At 37.9% G+C, this 27,550-nt stretch overlaps 1 protein-coding gene across 1 annotated transcript in view; it reads left to right on the top strand.

Annotated features, from left to right (window-relative positions):
* Positions 1 to 27,550, top strand: part of LOC150081819 (RIMS-binding protein 2-like) — a 1,020,459-nt gene that overhangs the window by 606,669 nt on the left and 386,240 nt on the right. Inside the window, exon 17 of the mRNA XM_090380329.1 lies at positions 8,995 to 9,156. Coding sequence (XP_090236455.1) covers positions 8,995 to 9,156 — 162 coding nt within the window. The remainder of the gene's footprint in view (positions 1 to 8,994; positions 9,157 to 27,550) is intronic.

Genomic DNA, 27,550 nt, shown 5'->3' with positions numbered 1-27,550 from the left:
CCTTAGTTGCTAATGCTCCTAAAAAAAAAAAAAAAAAAAAAAAAAAAAACCAAAAAAAAAAAGAACTTCTCTCTCTCAGGGTAATTCTGAAAGTTTTTTTTTTTTCTTCGGCTAATGCAGTATAAGCCTCAGGCTTCTTTGCACCATATGGCTAATAAACTCTGGGGAGGTCACCATGGACTGAAGATGTGCAAATTTCATTTGATACTATGATGTGTCTGACAAATTTGATTGGATACTATGATGTGGTCACAAAGGAACTGGATGCAAAAAATAATTTTGATATCATATACTTCGATTTTAGTAAAGCTTTTGATGCCTTTGCACATTTAAAACTACTGTACAAATTGGAGCAGTATGGCATTAACGGCAAGTTGCTACAATGGATATAATAATGGTTGAGTGGGAGAAGACAGAGATAGACAGAGAATGTAATTAGTGGACACCTCTCTTTATGGACTAATGTTATTAGTGGAGTCCCCCAGGGTTCGGTGTTGGGCCCATTGTTGTTTTCGGTATTTATCAATGATATTGAGGAAGGTATATCAGGGTTAATGTCTGAGGTTACAGGTGATACAGCAGTTGGCTGGGTTTGTAATAAGAGTATTGATAGTACACTGCTGCAACAGGATCTGGAAAATTGAGTAGATGGGTTAAGAGGTGGCAACTGAAGTTTAACATTGACAAATGTAAAGTCCTGCGTATTGTTAGCAGTAACCCCAGAGTAACATACAAACTGGGGGGGGGGGGGGGGAATTTCTACACTCAGGGTATTGGAGAATGAAAAGGACCTGGGGGTAATTGTGTAGTCAGATATGAAGTTTTCTGAGCAGTGCAAACAGACTGCAAGAGTAGCTCATGGTGTCTTGTCAATGATTTACAGGAATTGTGCTAGCAGGGATAAGGAGGTGATTGTCCCCTTGTATAAGGCAATACTCAAGGTACATGCAGTACTTTGAGTACTGCATGTAGGTCTGGAGGCCTCATTTTAGAACTGCTGGAACGAGTACAGAGAATGGCAGCGAGATTGGTGAGTGGAACAAAGGGTTGCTGTTATAAGAAAGGCTTATGTTCTGCAAATTTCAGCATCTGGAGACTAGGCACATGCGAGGTGATCTAATTGAGGTGTATAAGGCCTTGAATGGTTTGAGCAAACTCAGTGCTGATAGGAATTCTTCCTCTTGCTGAGATTACTCACCTGAGGGGACATAAATTCAAATTGAGGAAAGACAATTATAGAATAGATGTGCAGAAATTTGCCTTTGGCCAGTGGGTGGTTGATAGTTGGAACAAACTTCCATCTGTTGTAGTGGAGGTTAAAAACTTAAATGAGTTCAAGGCAGAACTTAGACAAACATTTGGAGTGAATGGATGGGTGAAATGGGAAGGGTTTTTTTTAAGGCTGATGCTAGCTTTCTTGCATCATATTCTTCTACTAATGCTAATGCCATTCCCTTCCTTGGACATGCTCAATGGGATATAAATTTAAATTGTAAAAGGATGGTTTATGGGATAGACATGACAGTCTTTGCTTTAAACATCTATCTATCTGGTGTTGTTGAAATAGTTAGATTTTTGTTATTTATTATTATATTTTTTTTTTCTGGTTGATGCTATATGTTTGCCTCCTTAGATTTTTTTTCTAGTAATAATTCCAATAATTGTTTGGCAAAAGAAATTGTGTACAAAATCAGTCCCTAAAGCTTTCAATTAATGGATATTAAAAATAAAATGAAGATTGTTCAGGAAAGTAGTGGCAACATAACTGTTACAAAAAAAAAAAAATAATACTAAATAAATTTTAAAAAATAACACCCTTCACTTTATTTACAAGTATTTGTTGGTCATATTTCTTCAAAGCACTCTGTGCTCCTGTACAACTTGATCCAAAAGGTGCAGGAAGCACTGATACACTGAGCAGCCTGGTTTGTCAAAAGGTGGTGGGAATGTCATGCAGTACCCAGAAGCCCTCTGAGTGGTTCCTTTATCTTATGGAACAAATCAGTCACAAGGGCTTCCATAGAGAACTGGGTAGAGTTGCGTATGGATTTCTCATTGTCACAACTAAAGTAATGCCATCAGTACAAGCTACCTTGCAATATCACGAAAAACAGTTGGTGCTGAGAAAAGCCCTGTTATCTTGCATTGTCACACAAGGCAGTGGGGGCCCGGAGCGCCAAGCGGTTTTCCTAGTGTGAAATCTAGTGTTTTTCATAGCTTATATTCATGAACCCTCCTCTGCTTACGTTGTCACTGTTAACTGTTCGCAATAATGCTTCTTTCCAAGCTTTACGACGTCACTGCCTTTCATGCTAGCAACTTCACTGCTACCCCTGCTAGCAGTGTTATTGCTACCCTCGCTAGCAACATATTGCTGTGATTGCTTGGTCGGTGGTCGGGCACTGGTCCCGCCTCCACATGATGGGAACAGAAACCTGGGTGGAAAGAGCTACTTCTCCCAGGACTAAAAGGAGCAATCATTGAATTTGATAATTACCCTCAATGCTTGTCGTGTTCTAAATTAAATGACACTGACCATGACATGTCATAGTTGAAAAGACTGCATACTGACAAAGAGTAACTGGAATGCCCATCTTTCCTTATCTTCCACTCCTTATCAAACAAATGCTTGCATATTCTCTCCCCATTTCTCATACAGAAATGTTGAAAAGACTTAGATCTGCAGATTTACTAATAGAAAGTGAAAGTTGTGAATAATCAGAACTCTGCTGAAACTCCCAACCTTTGGTGGTATGCTTGTGCAAGTTACCCCACATGCAACACTAAATACTTCCAAAGGGGTAATTTCTGAGTGGAATTAGATCAGTGTCACAGAAGGTGAACTGGTCCAAGAGTTAAAAGAACAAAACGTCACACAGGCTAAGCAGATTATGTTCAGAAAAGATAATCAGCTTGTTCCCACACAGAACATCATCCTTATGTTATTATTATTATTATTATTATTATTATTAGCCATATGGTGCAAGGAAGCCTGAGGCTTATGCTGCACCAGCCAAAAAAAAAAAAATTTTGAGTTACCCTGAGAGAGAGAGAGAGAAATAGAAGGAAATCACCAAAAAAGAGAAGAATGATGATATCCAGCTCAGGACCCTGGGTGTCCTGAGCTGGATAGCCCATACTCACCAGATGTGAGCCCCTGGGCACATCAAATTTACCATCAAGTGTTAAAGCTGACAATCTCAATTTCTGTGTAAGATCCTACATTCCTAACCCCATCAGATGTCATAAGTGTCAAAAATTTGGGCCCTCTCAGACTGTCTGCTTAGGGGGATTCGACATGCCCAAACTGTGGATCAAAATCCCACACACACACACACACACAAATGGAATGTGATACTGAAACATGACATTTTCCGAACTGTCAACACCAACACCTTGCGTATTCAAAGTCCTGTGAACCATGGAAATAGGGAAAATGATCCAAAAATACAAAGTAGAGCAGAAAGTCACTTACGAGAAGGCAACAAAGCAAATTATGCTCACTACACCAAAACATACCCATGCAACAGCAGCAGCAGAAAAGAAGTGCCAATCAGCAGCAGCACAAACTGACGTGTCATTTCCCCAACCACGTCTATTGCAGATTTCTCCCGAGAACTATTCTCAACCTCAGAGCAGTCTCCTGAGGAACTATATAATGGATCATGCCAACAAGACACCAATTCCATTACTGCCAACTGCATCCCAGTCTTCATCAAAAGCCATAAAAACTCAAACAGCTGTTCCAATGTAGAGAAATCAGTCAAATATATCGAATGTGGATAGAGATGACAACCCAGGTGAGTTATAGCAAATCAGTATCACTGTACATAGAAGACAAATGGACACAGGATGTCCTATATACTCAAAAAAAGAAAAGAATAAAATTGGAGAGACAAAAACAGACTGAATTAAACCAAACTGCTAAAACAAATAATGGACCACATCGTTCAGTGGAAATGTAGAGGCCTGTGTATCAATATCAGCAATACCTATGACCTAATCAAGCATTATAGTCCCGTAAGCATATGTTTACAAGAAACTAATCTATCTCCAAAAGTAACTCCAGTAATCAAGAACTATACCATATATCAACAAAATAGAAATAACAATAATACTGTGCATGAATATGTAGGCATTCTTGTAAACTCAAGAATCCATATTAAACATGTTCCACTGTAGGCCTCCTTCATCATCATCATCATCAGCCATTTTCAATCCACTGCAGGATGAAGGCCTCTCCAGCAACTTTCCAGTTCCTTCTGTTTTGAGCACTGGCCATCCATTTACTACTCATGAATTTCATCTATCCATCTCTGCCTTTGTCTTCCAGGTTTTCTTCTAGCTCCTCTTGGGTACCATTCTGTTAATTGGTTTTTAGGAGCATTAGCAACTAAGGGCCATATTGCACCAGGGATATGCGGTGGTCATTCCCCAACCTTTCTGCATCCTCCATATTTGGTGGTCACGGGCTCGAACCCCAGTCTGATCAAGAAGCATGTGCTATGCACTGCTGCTCCTGCCCACCTGGCTATGGAGACACCCCCTTAGAAGCAGTAACAATATCTGTCTCTCCTTAGAAGCAGTAGCAATACCTGTGTCTCCTTAGGGATCATGTTAACAGTAGTTTCAATCTACCTATCACCTAACAAAGAATATTTTAATAATGACCTAAAAGAACTTCTGCTACAGATTCCTCTTTCCTTTTGTTTATTAAGGAAATTTAATGAGACAGATAAGGAAAACTTCTGGAATCACTGCTTGACAAACATAATTTAACGCTGTTGAATACTGGTGCAAATACTTACATTCATTTCTCCACTAGAACAACTTCAGCTATAGAGTTAACAATCTGCACTCCAACATTGTTTCCACTCATCCGCTGGTCAACTCTGAATAAACAGTGGCCATTATCCGATAATTTATGAAATCCAAACAACTAGAATCCCTCAGGCAGATACCTGCTTAAAGTTATTGTTTTGATCATCTCATTTGATGATGAAATTATCAAATACCAACCCATCGACGATGCTACACAACACAACACATCATGATGCAGATTCTGAATGCCATACCCAAAATCTGTACCAGTCCTTTTAAATATGCTAATCAGTGGTGGAGTGATGCATACCGACTTGCCAAAAAAGAGAAAAACCAGGCTTTGAACCTGTTTCATAAACACCCAACAGCTGGGAACCTTATAAATTTCAAAAAACTTAAAGCAAAAGCACAATTTTTAAGGAAAAAGGCTAAAAGGATTGTTGGATTCAGTTTGCCTCTGCTATAATGAAGAATACCAACTGCAAAATAATTTGTAATAAAATAAAAAAACTGAATGGTAAATTTCTACCAACATCCTCTCGAATACTAAGGTGGAACAGGCAAGACTTATCAACTCCTGTTGAAATACCTAATGTTCTGGCAGAAATTTTTGCACAGATCTCAGATATATCTGCATCTTTTCAGCAACTTAAAATCAAGGTTGAGTGATGCAAAATAAATTTCAGCACACTTCCATCAATGCTTTACAATTTTAGGGCATCACTTCCTGATCGGATTTATTAACTCATGTTGCAATGCCTAGACAAAAAGGCATTCAACTTTGTATTGCCTTTTCTGAATCAGGTCTTCTCCAAAAAATTCCATCCTCACTCATGGTGTCATTTCCTTACCAGCTGCATGGACAAGACATTAGAAAAGATGGTACACAATAGACTTGTGTACCGTCGATCATCGGTTGTAATCAATACGGCTTCTGCAAAAACTGATCCATGTTATGGACCTTATGGTGAAAGCTGAGTGTAACTTATGGAATGCCTTTATCCGAAAAAAAAATCCTGCCATGGTATGCTTGGATATTGAAAAAGCATATAACATCACTTGGTACTATGGCATTTTGCAAGACTTGTATGCCATACGACTCTGAGATCAACTCCCAATGATCATAGAGAGCTACCTTAAAAATAGAACTTTTCAAGTGATTTATCATAATTCTGTTTTGCAATCGCATGTCCAAAGAGAAGGTGTACCACAGGGATTGGTACTCAGCACTACACTCTAACAGAACGTTCTGAGTAATGTAAACATTTATCTTTATGCTGATGACATTGCAATATCTTGCCATCCACAGAATATGCATTCCATTGAAAGACAACTGCAGCTCACAATAAACAAAATAGTGTCATGGACTTCATGTAATGGTTATCATCTATTGGCAATCAAAACTACAGCCATTCACTTTTGTAAAAAGCGTCAACTACACCTAGAACCTGAATTATCACTGGGAACAACCAATATCAGTTACCAACAATATCCCATTCACGGGCATGACGTTTGACACCAAACTAACATATACTACAAATACAAAACTGTCTGTATGAAAAATCTGAATATACTTAAAAGTCATCTCATATATAATATACTCTATTCCACCTGTACCGAGTTTTTATCAGATCTCAGTTAGATTATGGTGCCCAGTTTATGGTTCCACTCGAAAGACTGATAGCAAGTCTCAGCCTAGCACAATGTGGTGTGCTCAGGACTGTTAATCCAAAGATATATATAGAAGCTAATGAACTTCCACTTTGCCTTTGGAGAAAGATGCTGCTCCTGAATTATGCTGTTAAAATACATAGCCTTCCTTCTCATCCTATCAGGCCATACCTCAGTGGTCCTTAATGGGTAAATCTTTTAGAAATAAACCTCACAAAAACAAACATATTGGATTCCATCTACAAGAGCTAATTCAGCAGTGGAATATGCATTTGACCAATTCTCACCAAGATAGAGAAATTGAAAAAATCTCCATGGAAAATGAGCATACTTTTATGTGATGATTTCTGAACAATCAAACCTTTCAGAAACTACGTGCAGCCCCTCTCCTTGGAAAATGCACACTCTCTACAAATTTATACTGACGTTTCCAAATGTGACACAGCTGCAAGAGCTACTATGGTCATCCAACATAACATTCTCTGTCTTATTACCACAGGAATATAGTGTCTTCACTGAAGAACTCTTATGCCATTAAGATGGCTTTGACCTCAAAGGACTGAAATAAAAAATTATTTCAGTCCAAAAACTATAATCTATGCAGACTCTTTTGAGTGCAGTGATGGCCCTCCATACCAATTTTCACTCTTCACATCCACTTGTAAAACAAATAGGATCTCAAATATTGCAACTCAATAAGGATAAACAGGCCATCATATTCTGCTGGATATCTGGAATACCAGGAAATGAACATGCAGATAAAGTAGCATGAAACCCCTCTGATAATGATCACATCCAGATTCCTTATACAGACTATAAACCAATCATACACTGGGTATGCAATGAAAAATGAGCAGAAAGTTTGGATAACCAGTTATATAACAAGTTAAGAAGCATAAAACAGAATCCACAGCTATTGAAATCCAGTTTTCGATCAAACAGACACAAAGAGGTTGTTTCGGCCAGAGCACACATTGGTCATACTCACTTTACACTTCTCCATTTATTGCTAGGAAAGATTGGTGCCTCTGTAGCCAGGTGGGCAGCAGTGCGTAGCATACGCTTCTTGATTAGACTAGGGTTTCAGACCGTGACCACCAAATACGGAGGATGTGGAAAGGTCAGGGAGTGACCATTGCATATCCCTGGAGCAATATGGCCTTAGTTGCTAATGCTACTAAAAAAAAAAAAAAAATTGCTAGGAAATGAACCTCCACTTTGCTTGCACTGTGTGGTCACCATTAACTGTAAAACATATTTCACAGTTAATGGTGATGTCAGATCCATATCATTCCAAGCCCTCTCTCTAACCTGCAGAGTCACTTCAGCTTAGTCATTTTATTGGGGACAACTGAGTTTTTCCAGTATCTAAAACTGATTAATATATATGCTCCTCTAAATCTATTTTAATAACCTGTACTGATTACACCACTGGAATAGGCTCAATAGGCCATAGTAGCACTTGCAGAAAAAAAAAAATATATATATTCCATCAACAAGGTGGCAGCATATCACATTGCTCAATACAATTGCCTCTTTAGGAATGAATTCTAGTACACAGATGCCACAGAATGATGCCATCCCAGTCATATACAATAATCAGCATCACTTGGGTGGAAATAGGCAAAACATTGTGCTTGCATTTTCTAAAAACTATGGAAACATTCATTTGTATCTTCCCCTCATAAAATTTCAGCCTTTATAAAAGCACTGGTCTTGTTTCCTAAGATCAGTGCTCTTATAAAGACTACCTACAGTGTACATGCTCATTTCTCCATTTATTGAAAGTCAAGAATTCCTGTGGACATGTATATAATTGTCCTGTTTCCTTATCGTGAGTGGAGATACACTGTAGTGTTGGCATTAGATTTTGAGTAACCCTTGCATGTACACCCAGTGATCACTGAATTAAGACCAACCTATCCATGGTGCCAGCTATTCAGGCTGTGGTTCCTTAATACAGGGCATGTTTTGCTGATAAGAACTAACACCCCTGGTATGTATGGACCAATTTTTCAGTGGTGAGGTCTACCAGCAGCTCTGAGGAGACCACGTGCACCCTGCCATGTTTCATTTTTCCCCAGACAGAAATGGGATCTTCCAAGACAATAATGTGTTGTGCCATCAGGCCCGCACTGTGTGTAAGTGGTTCGAGGAACAGAGCGAAGGTGTCACCCATCTTGATTGGCCTCAAAATTTGTCTGACCTTGATCTAATTGAACACCTGTAGGATATTTTGGAATGCGAAGTGAGGTGTATGGATGCACAACCAACATATATTCCAACACTGTGGAAAGCCTTGCAGGCAGCATGGCTGCATATCTCTATAGCTATCTTCAGACTTCTAATGGAATCAATGTCTAGGTGAATAGTGGCTGTTATCTGTGCAAATGGTGTTCCAACACTAATTGGTAGGTAGTCATAATTCAGTGGTCACTCAGTGTTTGTTAAGTGGTGTATTTTCTTCTTACTAAAGCTAATACATTTCTTTATTTCTTATAGATATTCCACTTGCTCCTGCATGTGTTAAGGCATTGCATATCACTTCCACTTCAGCTATCATAACTTGGCTGCCAACCAACAGTAATTTTCAGCATGTTGTTGCTATAAATAGTGTTGAAGTAAAAGTGGTAAAGCCTGGTGTATTTTTACATACGATAACAGGTTAGATTTATTTCTGCAGTTATTAAAATACTAAATAATTGAAACCTGAAATGGAGATTTTTGTTCAGTATTGCTGATGTAAAATAATATATAATACAATAGAATCTCATAAATCCAGCAAAACTTTGACTTGTTTCTTTATCAGATTTTTGAAACCTATCTGTTTATGTTCCCCATTGGCTCCACTTAATTACTGCTGGCAATATTGTTACTCAGACTTTTTTTTTTTCTTTTAACTTGTAATTAAGCTGGAAACTTGCCTACTGCTGCTGTTTTGGCAGTCATTGGAATGTGTACTAAGGTGAGCAACATTATTTAATTACCAAACCTACATTAACACAGGGCAGGCACACGGGGTAGGGTCTTCATGATCCCACACAGTTTCAAAAGAAGGAAAAAAAAATATTTTCCTTTCATTTCTCCAGTGAAAATTCCAGAAATGTTTATTAATTGAATAAACCAGAAATTGTTTATTATGCAAAATTAGAAAATTGCAGAATTGACTTACGCATTTTCAGTTTGTAGCATACTGTTTTTTTTTATGTGCATTTTGCTTGCTGGAATATTTGATTTGCATTTCACTGACCCAAAAAAGGGAGATGATAACAAACATCTATAAAGCACTGCAAATAGGGTTTTATTTAAAAAAAAATATTAATAATAATTAAAATGTGTGTTTTTAATATAAAAATTGGGTTTTTCACATTTGTGTTCGTAGGAGTCTGAAAATAAAGCTAGTGTCAAAATGTGAACAATTTTGAATTATTTCTTACCAATTTTTAAGGTAATGAAAAGGGTAACTTTTTCTAAGTATACCTGTGATCATTAAAAAGTGCTGGTACACTTGACTAAGGGTTAAAGAAGTTCAAAAGGTGATTCCCAATGTCACATTCTGAGTTTTAAGTTAAAAAAAAAATTCTGCACTCAAATTTATTTCTAATTTTAGACCACCTTTTGTGGTCTAAAATTTGAAATAACATCTACAATTTGCAACAGCTTACATGCATTGCGGAAGTTGATTGACATCAGGAAATACACTATTTTTAAGAGACTGCAGGACTTACGAGGTAATTTCTAATTTTAGAGTTTTTTGCTTTTTTGTAAAATTTTCAGTGCTGAATTTATGAGATTTTGTATTGTTATGTATAATTGTGTGTGTGTGTGTGTGTGTGTGTGTGTGTGTGTGTGTGTGTGTGTGTGTGTGTGTGTGTGTGTGTGTGTGTGTGTGTGTGTGTGTGTGTGTGTGTGTTGCTTGCTTGCTTGCTTTTTTTTAGGATTTTATGGTGCATTAGTGTCTAAGGCTATAATGCGCCAAGTCAACTGTGTGTATGTGGTTGGTTGGTTGCTTGCTTGCTTTTTTTAGGATTTTATGGTGCATTAGTGTCTAAGGCTATAATGCGCCAAGTCAACTGTGTGTGCGTGCGCACTATATATATTCCTATATATATTATAGTTGTGTGAAGCATAACAGTGGTATTTAGATGTAGTGGCCATTGCAAAATGTGTAGATGGGAGAATGAGGAGTAGAAAAAAAAGTATCAAAAATTTGAAGACTTAATGGATTGCATGTTTAAAAAAAAATTCATTGGACAGTACTAAGAAATTATAACTGAATAAAGTAATAATAAAGTAATAATAATAATAATAATAATAATAATTAATAAAGATTAATGAAGAATTATTATTATTAATATACAGGGTGATTCAGGAGGAATATTAAATATTTTGGGAGGTTATAGTATCGATTATTCTGAGTAAAAAAGTTTGTATAAATGTGTGTCCTATTCTCAATGGATGCAGAGATACAGCTGTTTGAAACTGGTGTGCACAGCTCCCTGAATCAGATGTGACCAAGAAGCAGTTATAACCTGATGCTGTTTGGGGTTAGAAGTGTTGTTAAGAATGCCACACATCTTCACACATGCTGAATATGCTGATATGGTGTTTGTCTATGGTTTTTGCGGTGGAAGCGCTACTGCTGCTTGTAGAAAATACCGCTTGTAGAGGTAAATAACGGTTTCCTAACCGTAGAATACCAGATTCAAGAGCATTTACTAGTGTTTACACCAAACTGCATGAGACTGGTACAGTTCCCAGTGCTCTTATTTATTCTGAATGTGCAAATGGACAAAATGTAGATGAAATCATAGACAAAATCATAGATGAAATATAGACAACCATTTGGAGTGACCAGATGGGTGAAATGGGAAGGGTGTTTTTTTTTTTTTTTTTTTTTGGCTGATGCTCTATAAGCTTGTTTTCTTGCATCATATACCTCAATTAATGCTAATGAAATAGAACTCATTCTTCAGTTGGTAGAACGTAGTCCTACTATTAGTACACACAATTTTTTTATGCTTATCGGTGTTCCACAGAAAAGTATGGTGAATATTACGTGAGCACAGCTTGTATTCATTTCACGTACAGCATTGCAACACCTTCGACCAGGAGATGATGCTCAGTGGTTGGAATTTTGTTGGTGGGTAAATGCTAATTGCTGATTAATTCCATTAATACTGTTCAGCAGTGAAGTTACTTTCACCCATGATGGTATCAACAACACCCGTAACTCTCATAGGTGGTCAGACGAAAATCCACATGCCACTGTAGAAACAAATTTTCAACATCGCTTCTCTGTAAATGTGTGGTGCAGTATCATTGACAATTAGTTGATGGCCTATTGTGTTACAAGATTGTCTTACAGGGCCCATTTACCTAGAATTTCTGCAAAACAAACTTCCACTCCTATTGAAGGATGTTCCCTTGTCTACAAAGATTGGTATGTACTTCAGCATGACAGAACTCCTGCACATTATACCTGTCTGGTGATACGATATCTAAATTGAACTTTCCCTGAACAGTGGATCTGCCATGGTGTTCCCATTCATTGGCCACCAAGGTCTCCAGACCTCACTCTGTTAGATTTTTGTTTGTGGGGATGGATTAAAAGTGCAGTATACAAAGAAAAGATGAATGCAAGAGAAGAATTGCATGCTCACATTTTGGATACTGCTACCCTCATAAAGGAACTCAGATGTGTGGTAATATGTAACACGTCATATTACCACAAGAGTTGCAAAGTGCATTGAGGTTGGCAGTGGAATTTTTTAACATTTATTGTAAACTGTCAATTATTTGTGTTTTATATCATTCAAAAAGTCAATAAATACAAACAATAAGTCATTTATTGTTTTTTAATACCTCCCATAATGGCTTTGTGCATGCCATTTTCAAACATGCCAGTTTCAAACAGCTGTATTATCTCTATATCCATTGAGAATTGGACACATGTTTATATGAACTTTTTTTACTCAGAATAATCGATTTTAAAACTTCCCAAAATTTTTACTATTCCTCCTGAATCACCCTGTATAACTTATTGGTACCATTGTTAGTTGGGATAAGAATAAAGGTATACAAAAATAAGGGAAACAATTTTTGTCTGTTTTCTTTTCCATTACTGGTACCAATGATTCTGGCCTTCATAGTGTCGACTTATGATTTCACAAATTTGCTTATGTCAGTACCTTTATTATTTTCAGTATTTATTTATATCAGACCCATTAAAAAACTGTATTGTACTGTATTGAAATTTAAAGATAAAATTGCAGTTAACCATGCCAAATGGTTTAATGAAATTATATAGATCTGTGTATTTTCAATAACTCTATCTTTGATGGTGTTAATACATATAACAGGTCATTGGTGTCTCAGTAAGTACCAATTTTCATCTTTATGTATGAACCTATTTCTTCATTATTAATGAAGGTCCTTTTCTCAATTAGTAATCAACTAATTGAGAACTGTTTTGAGGTACATAGATGACTTAATCATTTTTAATAACAAATTACAAAATATCTCTAAGTTCATATACCCCAAAGTGATTCTTGCACTGCTTCTAATGGAATGGGCAGCAGCCTGGAAAGAAAGTTGCTTAGGATTTCCAGGACTGCTGGCAGTTATCATGGAACAAGTAAATGCATGGGCTCTGTTAGGATAGCTAAGATTAAGAACAGGTGCATGTACGCTAATGCTAGGAGTTTAGTAAATAAATTTTATGAATTTAAGGTGCTGGTCAAGACATCAAAGACAGACATTGTTGGGATATCAGAGACGTGGTGTCACACAGATATAAAGAATGCAAAATTGGGATTTGAGGAGTAAAACATGTACAAACAAATGATAGAAAGGATAAGAAGGGAGGAGGGGTGTTGATGTTAGTAAGAAACACATAAAATCTAAGGAAGTGCATCCAGCTTACATGGGTGTACAGTGCAATGTTGAGTCAGTTTGGTGGGACATAAGCATTGGAAAGCAAAATTGAGACTAGGAGTTACAGGCCTAATGACTCTGATAAGTACAATGAACAACACAGAAATAGAGTGAGCCAGTAAATCAGATTGTCATATAATGGGGGATTTTAACTTCCCAGATATCGAGTGGAAGTTGTGGGTTGGTCATTCACACACTATTGTTGTTGTTATTTGGTTTTTAGGAGCATTAACAACTAAGGCCATATCGCTCCGGATATATATGCAGTGGTCATTTCTTGACCTTTCTGCATCATCTGTATTTGGTTGTCAATTGCTCGAACCCCGGTCTAGTCAAGAAGCGTGTGCTACGTACTGCTGCTCCTGCCCACTTGGCTACGGAGGTGCCACTCACACACTAGCAAAGCCTTCCTAGATTTATGGGATAATTATTTTCTACAGCAACATGTTCGAAAGGCAACTAGAGGGAGTTATGCTCTTGATCTGATTATCAGCAGTGATTCTTCATGCATTAAGAATCTACCGATAAAGGAACCACTAGGTGGCAGTAACAACAGTGTGCTGATGTCGGATATACTTAAAAATGTAACTACCATCGGGGTAAAGGGAATAGTTTTTGCTTTCTTAAGGGTAACTACAGTGGTCTCAGACAGTTTTTAAATTTTATACAATGGGATCAACTGATGATGTTACCAACAGAAAATTCTCAATGGGAAGAATTTTCAATGGGACCATTCAAAGAAGTAATCTTGGAAACTACTAGGCTTTTTGTCTCAAATAAGAAATCCTTTTATAGGTTTAGGCTTAAATGGATGGCAGATGAACTAATGATACATGTGACAGAGAAGGAAAATGCATGGGATGCATAAAAATTATCAGGTGACAGAAGACTATGGTACATATAAGCTGGTCTGTAATCAAGTGACAAAGAAGGTTAGGCAAGCGAAGGTAGATTGTAAGAAAACTTTGGCAAAGGATGCAAATAAAAACAGCAAAATCTTCTTTACTTTTGTAATCTCTATAAGGAAGGGGATGAATCAGATTGGTCCACTTGATATCGATGGTTCGACTGTAGATGAACCTGCTGTGGTAGCTAACAAATTGAATGAGTATTTTGCATCTACATTCACACATGGGGAGTTATTCAAGGAGGGGAATGCCAGAGGTGTATTAAACTCTAGCAGAAAGCTAGATAATCTTATAATAACTGAGAGTGAAGTGGAGAAGAAATTGAAGATAAACATAAGAACGTTACCTGGGGTGGATGTAATCTATCCAGTTATATTTAAAGAAGCAGCAAAGTAAGTAAGCAAGCCCTTAGCCATAATTATAAAAGCTTCCTTGGACTCAGGGGAGGTTCCCATGGACTGAAGATGTGTAAATGTGTCCCCAATTCACAAAGGGATCAAAGGACGACACAAGTAATTACAGACCTGTTAATTTAAATTCTGTTCCAGGGAAAATAATGGAGTCACTGGTTAAAGAAGCTTTACAAGACACAAGACAGATATAGTTCACAAACAGCATGGGTTTGTTAAGGGGATCTTCTCTGACAAATTTGATTAGATACTATGATGTGGTCACGAAGGAACTGGATGCAAAAAATAATTTTGATATCTTATACTTGGATTTTAAGAAAGCTTTTGATACTGTTGCACATGGAAGATTACTGTACAAATTGGTGCATTATGGCATTAAGGGCAAGTTGCTACAATGGATAAAAGGATGGCTGAGTGGGAGAAGACAGAAAGTGGTAATCAATGGACACTGCTATTCATGGACTAATGTTATTAGTGGAGTCCCCCAGAGTTGAGTGTTGGGCCCATTGTTGTTTTCTTTATTTATCAATGATATTAATGACGGTATATCATGCTTAATGTCCAAGTTTCCAGATGATACAAAGGTTGGCAGGGTTGTTAATAACAGTAATGACAGTACGCTACTGCAACAGGATCCGGAAAAGTTGAGCAGATGGGCTGAGTGGTAGCAACTGAAGTTTAACATTGACAAATGTAAAGTACTGCATATGGGTAGTGGTAACCCCGAGTAACGTATCAACTTTATGGTACTACTCTGACAGTGGTAGAGAATGAAAAGGAACTGGGGTAATTGTGCAGTCAGATATGAAGTTTCTGAGCAGTGCAGATGGTCTGCAAGAGTAGTTCATGGTGCCTTGTCAACGATATATAGGAATTTTTCTAGCAGGGATAAGGAGATGATTATCTCCTTGTATAAGACAGTGGTCAGGCCACACCTTGAGTACTGTGTACAGGTCTGGAGGCCTCATTTTAGGAGGGATGTAGAGCTGCTTGAATGAGTACAGAGAAGGGCAACGAGCTTGGTGAATGGAACAAAGCGTTGTCGTTATGAAGAAAGGCTTATGTTCAAGTTGCAGCATCTGGCGACTAGGCTCTTGCGAGGTAATCTAATTGAGGTGTATAAGGCCTTGAATGATTTGAACAAGCTCAGTGCTGATGGGATTTTTCCTCTTTCTCAGATTACTCACCTGAGTGCACATAAATTGAAATTGAGAAAAGTCAATTTTAGAATAGATGTGCAGAAATTTGCAGTACTAGACAAGCATTTGGAGTGAATGGATGGGTGAAATGGGAATGTTTTATTTTTTTTATTTTGTTGATGCTATATCAGCTTGCTTTCTTGCATCATATGCCTTTACTAATTGCTAATGCTAATATCTTAACAGCTAATTTGCAACTCTTGATAAAAGACGTGAATTTAATTTTAACATTTGTTATTTAACTCACTGGGTTTATATTTCTGCCAAAAATACATAGGGAAATATTAATCATATAAATTATTATAATTGCTAGAATACAATAACCAATCTTTTTTCAAAAAAGGCCATTAATAGTCTGTTTTTGAAACTATATCATAATAGCATTCCTAACAGTTTCACCAAACTGTCTCATCATATTGGCCCCACGTGCCAAGCGATTTAATAATCAAGTGTCTTTTTCTTGGTGAAATAATATCATTTCTTATTTTCAGCATTATATTAACACTCAATTCATTCAGTAAAGAAAACACTATATCAGAAAGAAAAGTAACCTTTCTTTCTTCTCTTTAATTTTTTGTTTTATTGCTAATCGACTACCGCTTGGTCACAAAGGTGGCACTGTTCCTGCCTCCACATGGCGGGGCCAGTAACCTGGATGGAAAAAGCTCCCTCTTCCAGGGCAAAATGGACCTATCAGTTCCTAAAACCCAGAAATCCACTGTGTGCATAGATGAGACCCTTACAGGGTGAAAACAGTCAGAGCCTGATTGTGTTGCAGGTAAACGTCAAAAGACTGACATAGCCAAAATCAGAATTCCAACCTTCCTTATCATTCATGCAAACGAAAACAACCTATTGCATAACTCTTGCCATTTCTAGCGCAAAAATTAGAAATAATAATACGTACTCCCACGACAGTTCATCGCTTAAGCTTAAGAGACTTACTGGTTGAAGTTGTCACTGATCGACAGTCTGAGCAACTGCTAAAACTAAAAACTTTTGGTGGAACTTCAGTTACCATTTCACCACATGTTTCCCTGAACACATCAAGAGGTTTCATCACTGAATGAGACCTCATGAACATGTCAGTTGAAGAGTTGAAACAAGAACTACAAGATCAAGAAGTAACCAATGTAAAAAGAATAATGACAAAAAAGGATGGCATACTAACGTACTCGGAACATAATACTCACTTTTGATAAACCAAAACCACCAATCAAAGCAGGTTATCTTAATTTCCATGTTAAAGCGTATATTCCAAAACCCTTATGCTACTACAAGTGCCAGATGTTTGAGCACTCACGGACAGTCTGCAGAGGGGGCAGCTGCCTGTTCTGCATGTGGATCCACTGCGCACACAAACACTGAATGCACATCTACAACACTTAGTTATCCAAACTGCAGAGAAGCACATCCAGCGTTTTCGTATCACTGTATGTGAAAAACACATACAGTCATACAAAATTAAACACAATGTCAACTACCAAGAGACCAAAAAATCTTTATCAGCCCTAAGTACTAATAAACCAACCTATGTTCAAGCCACCAAAAGACAAATCAACATTCAAGATTTAGGCCTAAATGGATGTCAGATAAACTAATTAGACATGTGGTACAGTAGAAAAATGCATGGGATACATATAAATTAACAGGTGACGCGGAAGCTTATGATAGATATAAGCTAGTCTGTAACCAAGTCACAAAGGAGGTTAGGCAGGCAAAGGAAGATTACAAGAAATCTTTGGTATAGGATGCAAAGAGTTCCTTGCTTATGTAAACTCTAGAAGAAAGAGGATGAATCAGATTAGTCTACTTGATATCGATGGTTCAACTGTTGATGACCCTGCTCAGGTAGCTAACAAACGAAATGAATAATTTGCATTTACATTCACACATGAGGAGTTATTCAAGGAGGGGAATGCCAGAGGTGTATTAAACTGTGGCAGTAAGCTAGTTAATTTTATAATAACTGAGAGTAAAGTGGAGAAAAAACTGTTGAAGATAAACATAAGAAAGGCACCTGGGTGGATGGAATTTATCCAGTTATATTAAAGGAGACAGCAAAGGAAGTAAGCAAACCCTTAGCCATAATTATGAGAGCTTCCTTGGACTCAGGAGAGGTACCCATGGACTGGAGATGTGCAAATGTGATCCCAATCCATAAAGGAGGATCAAAGGGAGACACAGGTAATTACAGACCTGTTAGTTTAAGTTCTGTTCCAGGGAAATTAATGGAGGCACTGGTTAAAGAAGCATTGCAGGATCATTTAGACAAGACTTCGGTTATAGCTCAGACAGCATGGTTTTGTTAGGGGGAAGTCTTGCCTGACCAATTTGATTGGATACTATGATGCAGTCACAAAAGAACTGGATGCAGGGAATAACTTTGATATTATATTTTTGGATCTTAGAAAGGCTTTTGATACTGTTGCACATGGAAGACTGCTGCACAAATTGGAGTAGCAGTCTTCCCTTTATCCATAGCAGCAAATTGCTGCTATGGATAAAGGGGTGGTTGAGGGGGAGAAGACAGAGAGTGGTAATCAATGGACACTGCTCATCGTGGACTGATGTTACTGTTGCACATGGAAGGCTGCGGTACAAATTGGAGCTGTGTGGCATTGGAGGCAAATTGCTGCTATCAATAAAGGGATGGTTGAGTGGGAGAAGACAGAGAGTGGTAATCAATGGACACTGCTCTTCGTGAACTAATGTTATCAGTGGAGTCCCCCAGCGTTCAATGTTGGGTCGATTGTTGTTTTCTGTATTTATTAAAGATATTGATGATGGTATATCAGGTTTTTAATGTCCAAGTTTGCAGATGATACGAAGACCAGCAGGGTTGTTAATGACACTAATGACAGTACACTGCTGCAGCAGGATCTACAAGGATCAAGAGTAGGTGGGTTGACAGGTGGCAACTGAAGTTTAACATTGACAAATGTAAAGTAATGCATATGGGAAGTAGTAACCCCCGAGTAACGTATCAACTGTGTGGTACTACACTCAGGGTGGTAGAGAGGGAAAAGGACCTGGGTGTAATTGTGCAAGCAGATATGAAGTTTTCTGAGCAGTGCAGACAGTCTGTAAGAGTAGCTCATGGTGTCTTTTCAATGATATACAGGAATTTTTCTAGCAAGCATAAGGAGGTGATTATCCCTTTGTATAAGGCAATGGTCAGGCCACACCTTGAGTACTATATACAGGTCTTGAAGCCTCATTTTAAGAAAAGAGAGTATAGCTTTTAAGAGTAGAGCTGTTGGAACGACTACAGAAAAGAACAACAAGATTAGTGAATGGAACAAACTGTTGTGCTTACAAAGAAAGTCTTAAGTTTTGCCAATTACAGTGTCTAGAGACTAGGAACCTGCGAGGTGATCTGATTGAGGTGTATAAAGTCTGAATGGTTTGAGCATGCCGAATGCTAATGAGATTCTTCCTCAGTATAATCGCCTGACAGCATAAATCCAAATTGAGGAAAGACAGTTGTATTATAGATGTGAGGAAGTTTTCCTTTAGCCAGCAGGTAGAGTTGATTGCTGGAACAAACTTCAATCTGTCGTAGAAGTTGATAGCTTAAACACATTCAAAGCAGAACTAGGCAAACATTTGGAGCGAGTGGATGGGTGAAATGAGATGGTTGTGTGTTTTTTTTTTTTTTTTGGCTGATGCTATATAGGCTTGTTTTCTTGCATCATGTGCCTTTGCTTATGCTAATGCTAATGATTTCTTTGTAAGAGCGACCCTTTGTTCCCTTCACTAATCTTGTTGTCCTTCTCTGTACTCATTCCAGCAGTTCTGCATCCTTCATAAAATGAGACCTCTAGACCTGTACGCAGTACTCAAGGTGTGGTCTGACCATTGCTTATACAAGGGGATAATCACTTCCTTTTCCCTGCTAGAACAATTCCTGTATATTATTAACAATGCACCAAGCTACACTTCCAGACCATCTACACTGCTCAAAAAACTTCATATCTGATTGCACAATACCCACAGGTCCTTTTCATTCTCCAGTACCCGAGTGTAGTACCACAATAGGTACGTTACAATGGGGTTACTGCTACCCATATGCAGTACTTTACATTTGTCAATGTTAAACTTCAGTTGCCACCTTTCAGCCCATCTGCTCAACTTTTCTAGATCCTGTTGCAGTAGTGTACTGTGATTAATGTCATTAACAACCCTGTCAACCTTCATATCATCTGCAAACTTAGACATTTAGCCTGATATACCATTTTTGATATCAATAATAAATATAAAAAACATCAAGGACCCAACACTGAACCCTGGGGAACTCACTAATAACATTATTCCACAAAGGGGAGTGTCCATTGATTACCACTCTGTCTTCTCCCACTCAACCATCCCTTTATCCACAGCAGCAATTTGCCTCCAATGCCACACTGCTCCAGTTTATGCTGCAGGCCTCCTTGTGCAACAGTATCAAAAGCCTTCCTAAGGCCTATGTATCAAAATTCTTTGCATCTAGTTCCTTTGTGACCACATCATAGTATCCAATCAAACTGGTCAGACAAGACTGCCCCTATAGCAAACCCGTGCTGCGTCCGAGCTATAACTCAAGTCTTGTCTAGATGATCCTGCAGTGCTTCTTTAACCTGTGGCTCCATTATTTTCCCCAGAAGAGAAGTTAACGAAGTTAGACGCTATATTGACGCAATATTACTTGGATCTTAGAAAGGCTTTTGATACTGTTGCACATGGAAGACTGCTGCATAAATTGGAGCAGTGTGGCATTGGAGGCAAATTGCTGCTATGGATAAAGGGATGGTTGAGGGGGAGAAGACAGAGAGTGGTAATCAATGGATACTGCTCATCACGGACTAATGCTATTAGTGGAGGCCCTCAGGGTTCAGTGTTGGGTCCATTATTGTTTTCTGTATTTATAAATACAGAAAACAATAATGTTTTAAGCAATGTCCAGGTTTGCAGACGATATTGGGCCTATTATTAGGGAAAAGGCTTTGGAGGTTGCGAAATCTATGGGAGTAAATGAGTTCAAAGCTTCTGACGATACAAAGGTTGGGATGGCTAGACAAGTTCAAAACTCGGCATAAAATTTCTTGGAAAACCGTAAGTGGTGAAGGTGGATCTGTTGATACTGGGGTTGTAACAGAGTGGACATCAAATTGGAAGATTTATGTCGTGATTTTGAAGCTAAGGATATTTACAACTGTGACGAAACAGGGTTGTTTTTTAAAGCTCTTCCTGAAAAAACAATGAGTTTAAAAAATGAAAAGTGCCAGGGCGGAAAAATTTCTAAGGAACGCTTGACTGTACTATTGTATACAAATGTGCTGGGAGACTTTGAACAACCTCTTGTTATAGGAAAACCACAAAATCCTCGTTGTTTCAAGGGCAAAAAGTTGAATCTTTTGAATGTTGACCGGAAGTCTAATAAAAAAGCGTGGATGATACAAGATATCATGAGCGAATGGATAAGTCACTTTAACCAAAACATGATTCGTCAAAACAGAAAAATTATTCTTTTCATGGATAATGCTGCATCTCACCTGCACATTAAATTGTATCATTCAAATCGTTTTTCTGCCACCAAACACATCTGCAAAGTGTCAGCCCTTGGATCAAGGGATAATAAAAAATTTTAAACTTCACTACAGAAAACGTGTTTTAAGACATCTCATTGCAAACATGAACGATGTAACATGTGCGAGTGACCTTGCAAAGAAAATCAGCATCCTAGTTGCGATTCAATAGATTTCCTCTTCAGTAAACGCAATTAGAAAACAAACTGTCGTGAACTGTTTTGTAAAGTCTGGCTTCTCAAACGCAAAAATTGAAGTTGTGAACAGCAATGTGGAGCACCAAGAAGAACAAGAACTTCAACATCTTTGGATAATGTAAGATACTTCCGCTACAAGTGACCCTGGCTACAAAGATATAGACTCGAACCTCACTGCAGAAAATGGTGCTAAAGATATCAACAACATCATCGATATTTTTCAAGAAGTTCCTCATGAGGATGAAGAAATGGAAGGTCATTCTGTCGAAGAACATATTAACGACGAACCACCGATGAAAATAGAAGCGCTCATACAAATCAATCGTTTAAAAATGTTTTTTGCCGCTGAAGAAGATACTGAAGGACTTTCGATGGTTTCTTCACTCCAAACAAATGTTGAAAACAAAATTATCAGCCGGAAGAAGGTTGCAGAAGAAAATAAGTGATTACTGTATGTATTTTTCTTAAGATAAAGTCATAATATGCATAGCACAATTGTATGTATATTATTTACAAAATTATTGTACAAAATCTGTATATAATGTAATTTAATTTTACATTAAACCTTGGCGCCTCCGTAGCCAAGTAGGAAGGAGCAGCAGTGCATAGCACACGCTTCTTGATTAGACCGGGGTTCGAGCCCGTCACCACCAAATACGGAGGATGCGGAAAGGTCAGGGAATGACCACCGCACCGGAGCAATATGGCCTTAGTTGCTAATGCTCCTAAAAACCAAACAACAACAACAACATTAAACCTTTAACGATTTTTCTTTATCTCTTGTGTATGTAATTGTATATTATTTACAAAAATATTGTTCAAAATCTGTATATATTTTAATTTAATTTTACATTAAACGTTTAACGATTTTTCTTTCTGTCTTTTTTTTTTTTCTCCCTCAGACTTCTTGTTAGCGGACATTTCTCTCTAACGGACACATTTTCGTTCCCCATGGCTGTCCGTTAAAGGGAAGTTTCACTGTATATGGGAAACAGCAACTCCAGAGCAATGTATCAACTCTGTGTTACTACACTGACAGTGGTAGAGAATGAAAAGGACCTGGGGGTAATTGTGCAGTCAGATATGAAGTTCTCTGAGCAGTGCAGATGGGCTGCAAGAGTAGCTCATGGTGTCTTGTCAATGATATACAGGAATTTTTCTATCAGGGATAAGGAGGTGATTATTCCCTTGTATAAGGCAATGGTCAGGCCACACCTTGAGTACTGTATACAGGTCTGGAGACCTCATTTCAAGAAGGATGTGGAGCTGCTGGAACGAGTACAGAGAAGGGCAACAAGATTAGTGAATGGAACAAAGGGGTGTTCTTATGAAGAAAGGCTTAAGTTTTGCAAATTACAGTGTCTGGAGACTAGGCACCAGCAAGGTGACCTGATAGAGGTGTATAAAGCCTTGAATGGTTTCAGCATGCTCAATACTGATGGGATTCTTCCTCTTGCTCAGAATAATCACCTGAGAGGGCATAAATTCAAATTGAGGAAAGACAGATGTAGGATAGATGTGCAGAAATTTGCCTTTAGTCAGGGGGTAGTTGGTTGGCGGAACAGACTTCTATCCCTTGTTGTGGAAGTTGATAGCCTAAATGAATTTAAGGCTCAGCTGGACAGGTATTTCGAACGAATGGAGGGGTGAAGTGGAAGGGTTTTCTTCTTTTTTTTTTTTTGGCTGATGCTGCATAAGCTTGCTTTCTTGCATCATATGTCTCTACTAATGCTAATGCTACTGTTAAAACTTCTCATGTGTAAATATAGATGAAAAATACTCACTCAGTTTGTTAGCTTCCTGAGCAGGGTCATCAACAGTTGAACCATCGATGTCAACCGGACCAATCTGATTCATTCCCTTCCTTCTAGAGTTTACATAAGTAAAGAACTCTTTGCATCCTTTGCCTGCATAACCTCCTTTTTGACTTAATGACACACCAGCTTATACCATAGGCTTCACTGTCACCTGTTAATTTATATGTAACCCATGCATTTTTCTTCTCTGCCACATATCTCATTAGTTCATCTGACATCCATTTAGGGCTAAAACTGGAACAATATTTCTTAGTTGGTATGAAAGCCTAGTAGAAGATTACTTCCTTGAATGCTTTCCATTTAAAATTTGCTGTTGGTAACATCATCAGTTGGTGCCACTGTATAGAATTTAAAAACTGTCTCCGGCCACTGTAGTCACCTTTTCAAAAGTAGAAACCTTTCCCTTTATCTCTGATGGTAGTTACCTCTTTGAGTAAATCCCACATCAGCACACTGTGATGACTGCTATCTAGTGGTTCCTTTATCTATAGATTCTTAATGCATAAATAATCACTACTGATAATGAGATCAAGAGTATAATTCCCACTAGTTGCCTCCCGAGTATGCTGCTGTAGAAAACAATCATCTAATAAATCTACAAAAGCCTTGCTAATGTGTGAGTGATCAACCCACAAATTTCAGTCAATATCTGGGAAATTAAAATTCCCCATTATAAGACACTCTGATTTACTGACCCTCTCTATTTCTCTGTACAGTTGTTAATATACTCATCAGAGTCATTAGGTCTATTAGCATTAGCATTAGCATTAGTAGAGGCATTTGATGCAAGAAAGCAAGCTTATGCAGCATCAGCCAAAAAAAAAGTAACATAAATAAATAAAAATAACCACTTCCACTTCATCCCTCTGTTCGTTCGAAATACCTGTCCAGCTGAGCCTTAAACTTATTTAGGCTATCAACCTCCACCACAAGGGATGGAAGTCTGTTCCACCAACCAACCACACTAAAATCCTTTCTTTCAAAATGTTCCAAGAGTGGATTTCTTTTTCTCTCAGAAAAAGTGAAACTTCTACCCTGAGTTTTAACACTCACTTCAAAACATCATCTTGATAGCCAGCGAACTTCTGTGTGGTAGAGAAGCATTTCCTGTTATGCTGAATTTCAGTTAGAGGTTAGTGAAAATAAATATCTATTTTTTTTCCCAGCAACCTGGAAAATAAGGTGTCTGGAATTTCAGGTCCTGCTGTGGGTCATCATGGAACATATGGATACATAGGCTCTGTTAGAGTAAATAAAAGTAAGAACATGTGTATGTACACTAATGTTATTAGCATTGTAAATGTATTTGATGAATTTGAAGCACCAATTAAATCGTCAAATGCAGGCGTTGTAGGAATAATGGAGACGTGGTGTCAATCATTTATGCTGAATTTGAATATGGGGAGTGCATTTTATACAAGAACGACAGACAGGACAGGTGGTTGAGGGTTTATGCTCTTAGTTAAGAAGATTAAATCAAAGGCAGTGCGTCCAGTTATTGAGTCAGTCTGGTGTGATATAAGCACTGGGAAAACAAAATTGAGAGTAGGAGTGTGTTATAGGCCTAACGACTGTGATGAGTATACCAAACAGCTGTATAGGGAAATAGAGTTGGACCTCAAATCAGAATGTCTCATTATAGGGAATTTTAACTTTTGAGACGTTGAATGGAATTTGTAGATGTCACTTACACACACTAGCAAGACTTTTTTGGATTTCTTCGATGACTTTTCTACATCAGCATGTTAGAAAGGCAACAAGAGGAAGCAGTACTCTTAATCTGATTATCAGCAGTGATTCTTTGTGCATTAAGAATCTGCAGTTAAAAGACCAACTGTGTGGCAGCAAATAATAATAATACTACATATGATTAAATTCCACACTAGTACACAATCACAGCATACTAGTGTGGGATTTATTTAAAGACATAACTACTGTCAAGGTTAAAGGCAAAGACTTCTGCTTCTGTAAGTGTGACTACAGAGGTCTCGGACAGTTTTTAAATTGTGTGCAGTGAGACCAACCGAAGATGTTACCAACAGCAAATTTTAAACAGGAAGTATTCGGGGAAGTAATCGATGAAGCTACTATACTTTAAACAAAGAAATACTGTTCAAGACCCTGTTAGCTTATCGTTGGTTCCGGGGAAAATAATGGAATCTGATTAAAAAAGTATTGCAGGACCATTTGGTTAGGCATGCAGTTATACTGCAATCACAGTGTGGATTTGTTAAGGGGCAGTCTTGTCTAACCAATCTGATCAGTTACTATGATATAGTGACCAAGGAACTGAATGCAAAAAACAATTTTTTACATCATATACTTAGATTTCTGGAAGGATTTTGACACTCTTGCACATAAAAGACTGCTGTACAGACTGGAGCAATGTGGCATTAAGGGCAAGTTACTGCTATGGATAATGGGATGATTAAGTGGAAGAAGAAACGAGAGTGGTTATGAATGGATACTACTGTTTTTTTACCAGTGTTATTAGTAGAGTTCCCAAGGGTTCAGTGCTGGGTCCATTGTTCTTTTCAAAATTTATCAGTAATATTGATGAAGGTATATCAGATCAATGTCTAAGTTTACAGATGATAAAAAGGTTGGCAGGGTGGTTAACAACAGTCATCAGGGTCAGATACTACTACAAGATCTAGGAAAATTGGGTCAATGGGCTGAGAAATGGTAGTTGAAGTTTAACGTTGACAAATGCTAGGTACTGCACTTGGGTAGCAAAACTCCCGAGTAACTTATCTACACTGTGTGGTACTACACTCAGGGTCTTTTCATTCGTGAAGAATGAAAAGACCTGGGAATAATTGTGCAGTCAGACATGAAATTCTCTGACAGTGTAGACATGCTGTCAGGACAGCCAATGGAGTTTTGTCAATGATATACAAAAACTTTGCTAGCAGGGATAAGGAGGTGATTATCCCTTTGTATAAGGCCATGGTTAGGCCGCATCTTCAGTACTGTATACAGGTCAGGAGGCCTCACTTTAGGAAGGATGTAGATCTGATGGAACAGGTGCAGAGAAGAGCAACCAGACTGGTGAAGGGAACAAAAGGTGCTATTACCAAGAAATGCTTCAATTCTGCAAATTGCAGCTTCTCGAGACCAGGCACTATGGGGGGCGGGGATCTGAGTTGAGTTGTTTTGAAGCCTTGATTGGATTGAGTAAGCTCAATGTAATGATATTCTTCCACTTGATGTGACTACACACACAAGGAAACATGAATTCAAGTTGAGGAACAATGGTTGCAGGATTGATGTGCAAAGTTTACCTTCAGCCAGGTGGCTGATTGTTGTAACAGGCTTCCATCCGTTGTTGTGGCAGTGGATGGGTTGAATAAATTCAAAGGAAAACTAGACAAATTCTTGGAATGTATGGGTGGCTGAACTATTTTTTTTATTTATTTATTATTATTTTTTTTTTGGTTCAAGCTATTTAAGCTTGCTTTCTTGCATTATTTTCCATTACTACTACTACTACTACTACCTCATCTGTCCATCCCATCTAATAATATGTTCAATTCTTCCTTCAAATTTATTTAAACTTCCCACTTTCATAACAGCAGATGGTGTAGTTTGTTTTAAATATAAATTGCTTTCTGGCTGAAAGCAAATATTTACACATATCTCCTGTAGCCATCCTCTTTTCAGTTTGAGTTTATGCCACCCTATGTATGTTGTCCAAGAAAGGTTAAGAATACCATCATCATTAAGTTTACTCATCCATTTAAAGACTTAAACAATTCAATCAGGTCAGGTCTCTTTGCAAGTTCCAAGCATTGAAATTTACAGAACTGAAGTCTTTTGTGGCAAGAATACCCTGGGTTCTTGACTAATTTGGTTTCTTTTCTCTGTGTCCATTCCAAGAGATTCACAACTTTCTTAAAGTGAGGCTTCTAGACTTTTATGCAGTACTCCAAATGTGGCTTAACTAAACTATTGTCTTATGCAATGGGATAATACCTGTTTGTCCCTGCTGGCAAAGTTCCCATATGTCATTGACAGAACCCTA

This window comes from Mastigoproctus giganteus, chromosome 8, assembly GCF_048544385.1.
Source record: "Mastigoproctus giganteus isolate SK-2022 chromosome 8, ASM4854438v1, whole genome shotgun sequence".
Classification (NCBI taxonomy): domain Eukaryota; kingdom Metazoa; phylum Arthropoda; class Arachnida; order Uropygi; family Thelyphonidae; genus Mastigoproctus; species Mastigoproctus giganteus.
Note: the sequence above shows the minus strand (reverse complement) of the source record. Positions and strands in the feature narration are given on the sequence as shown.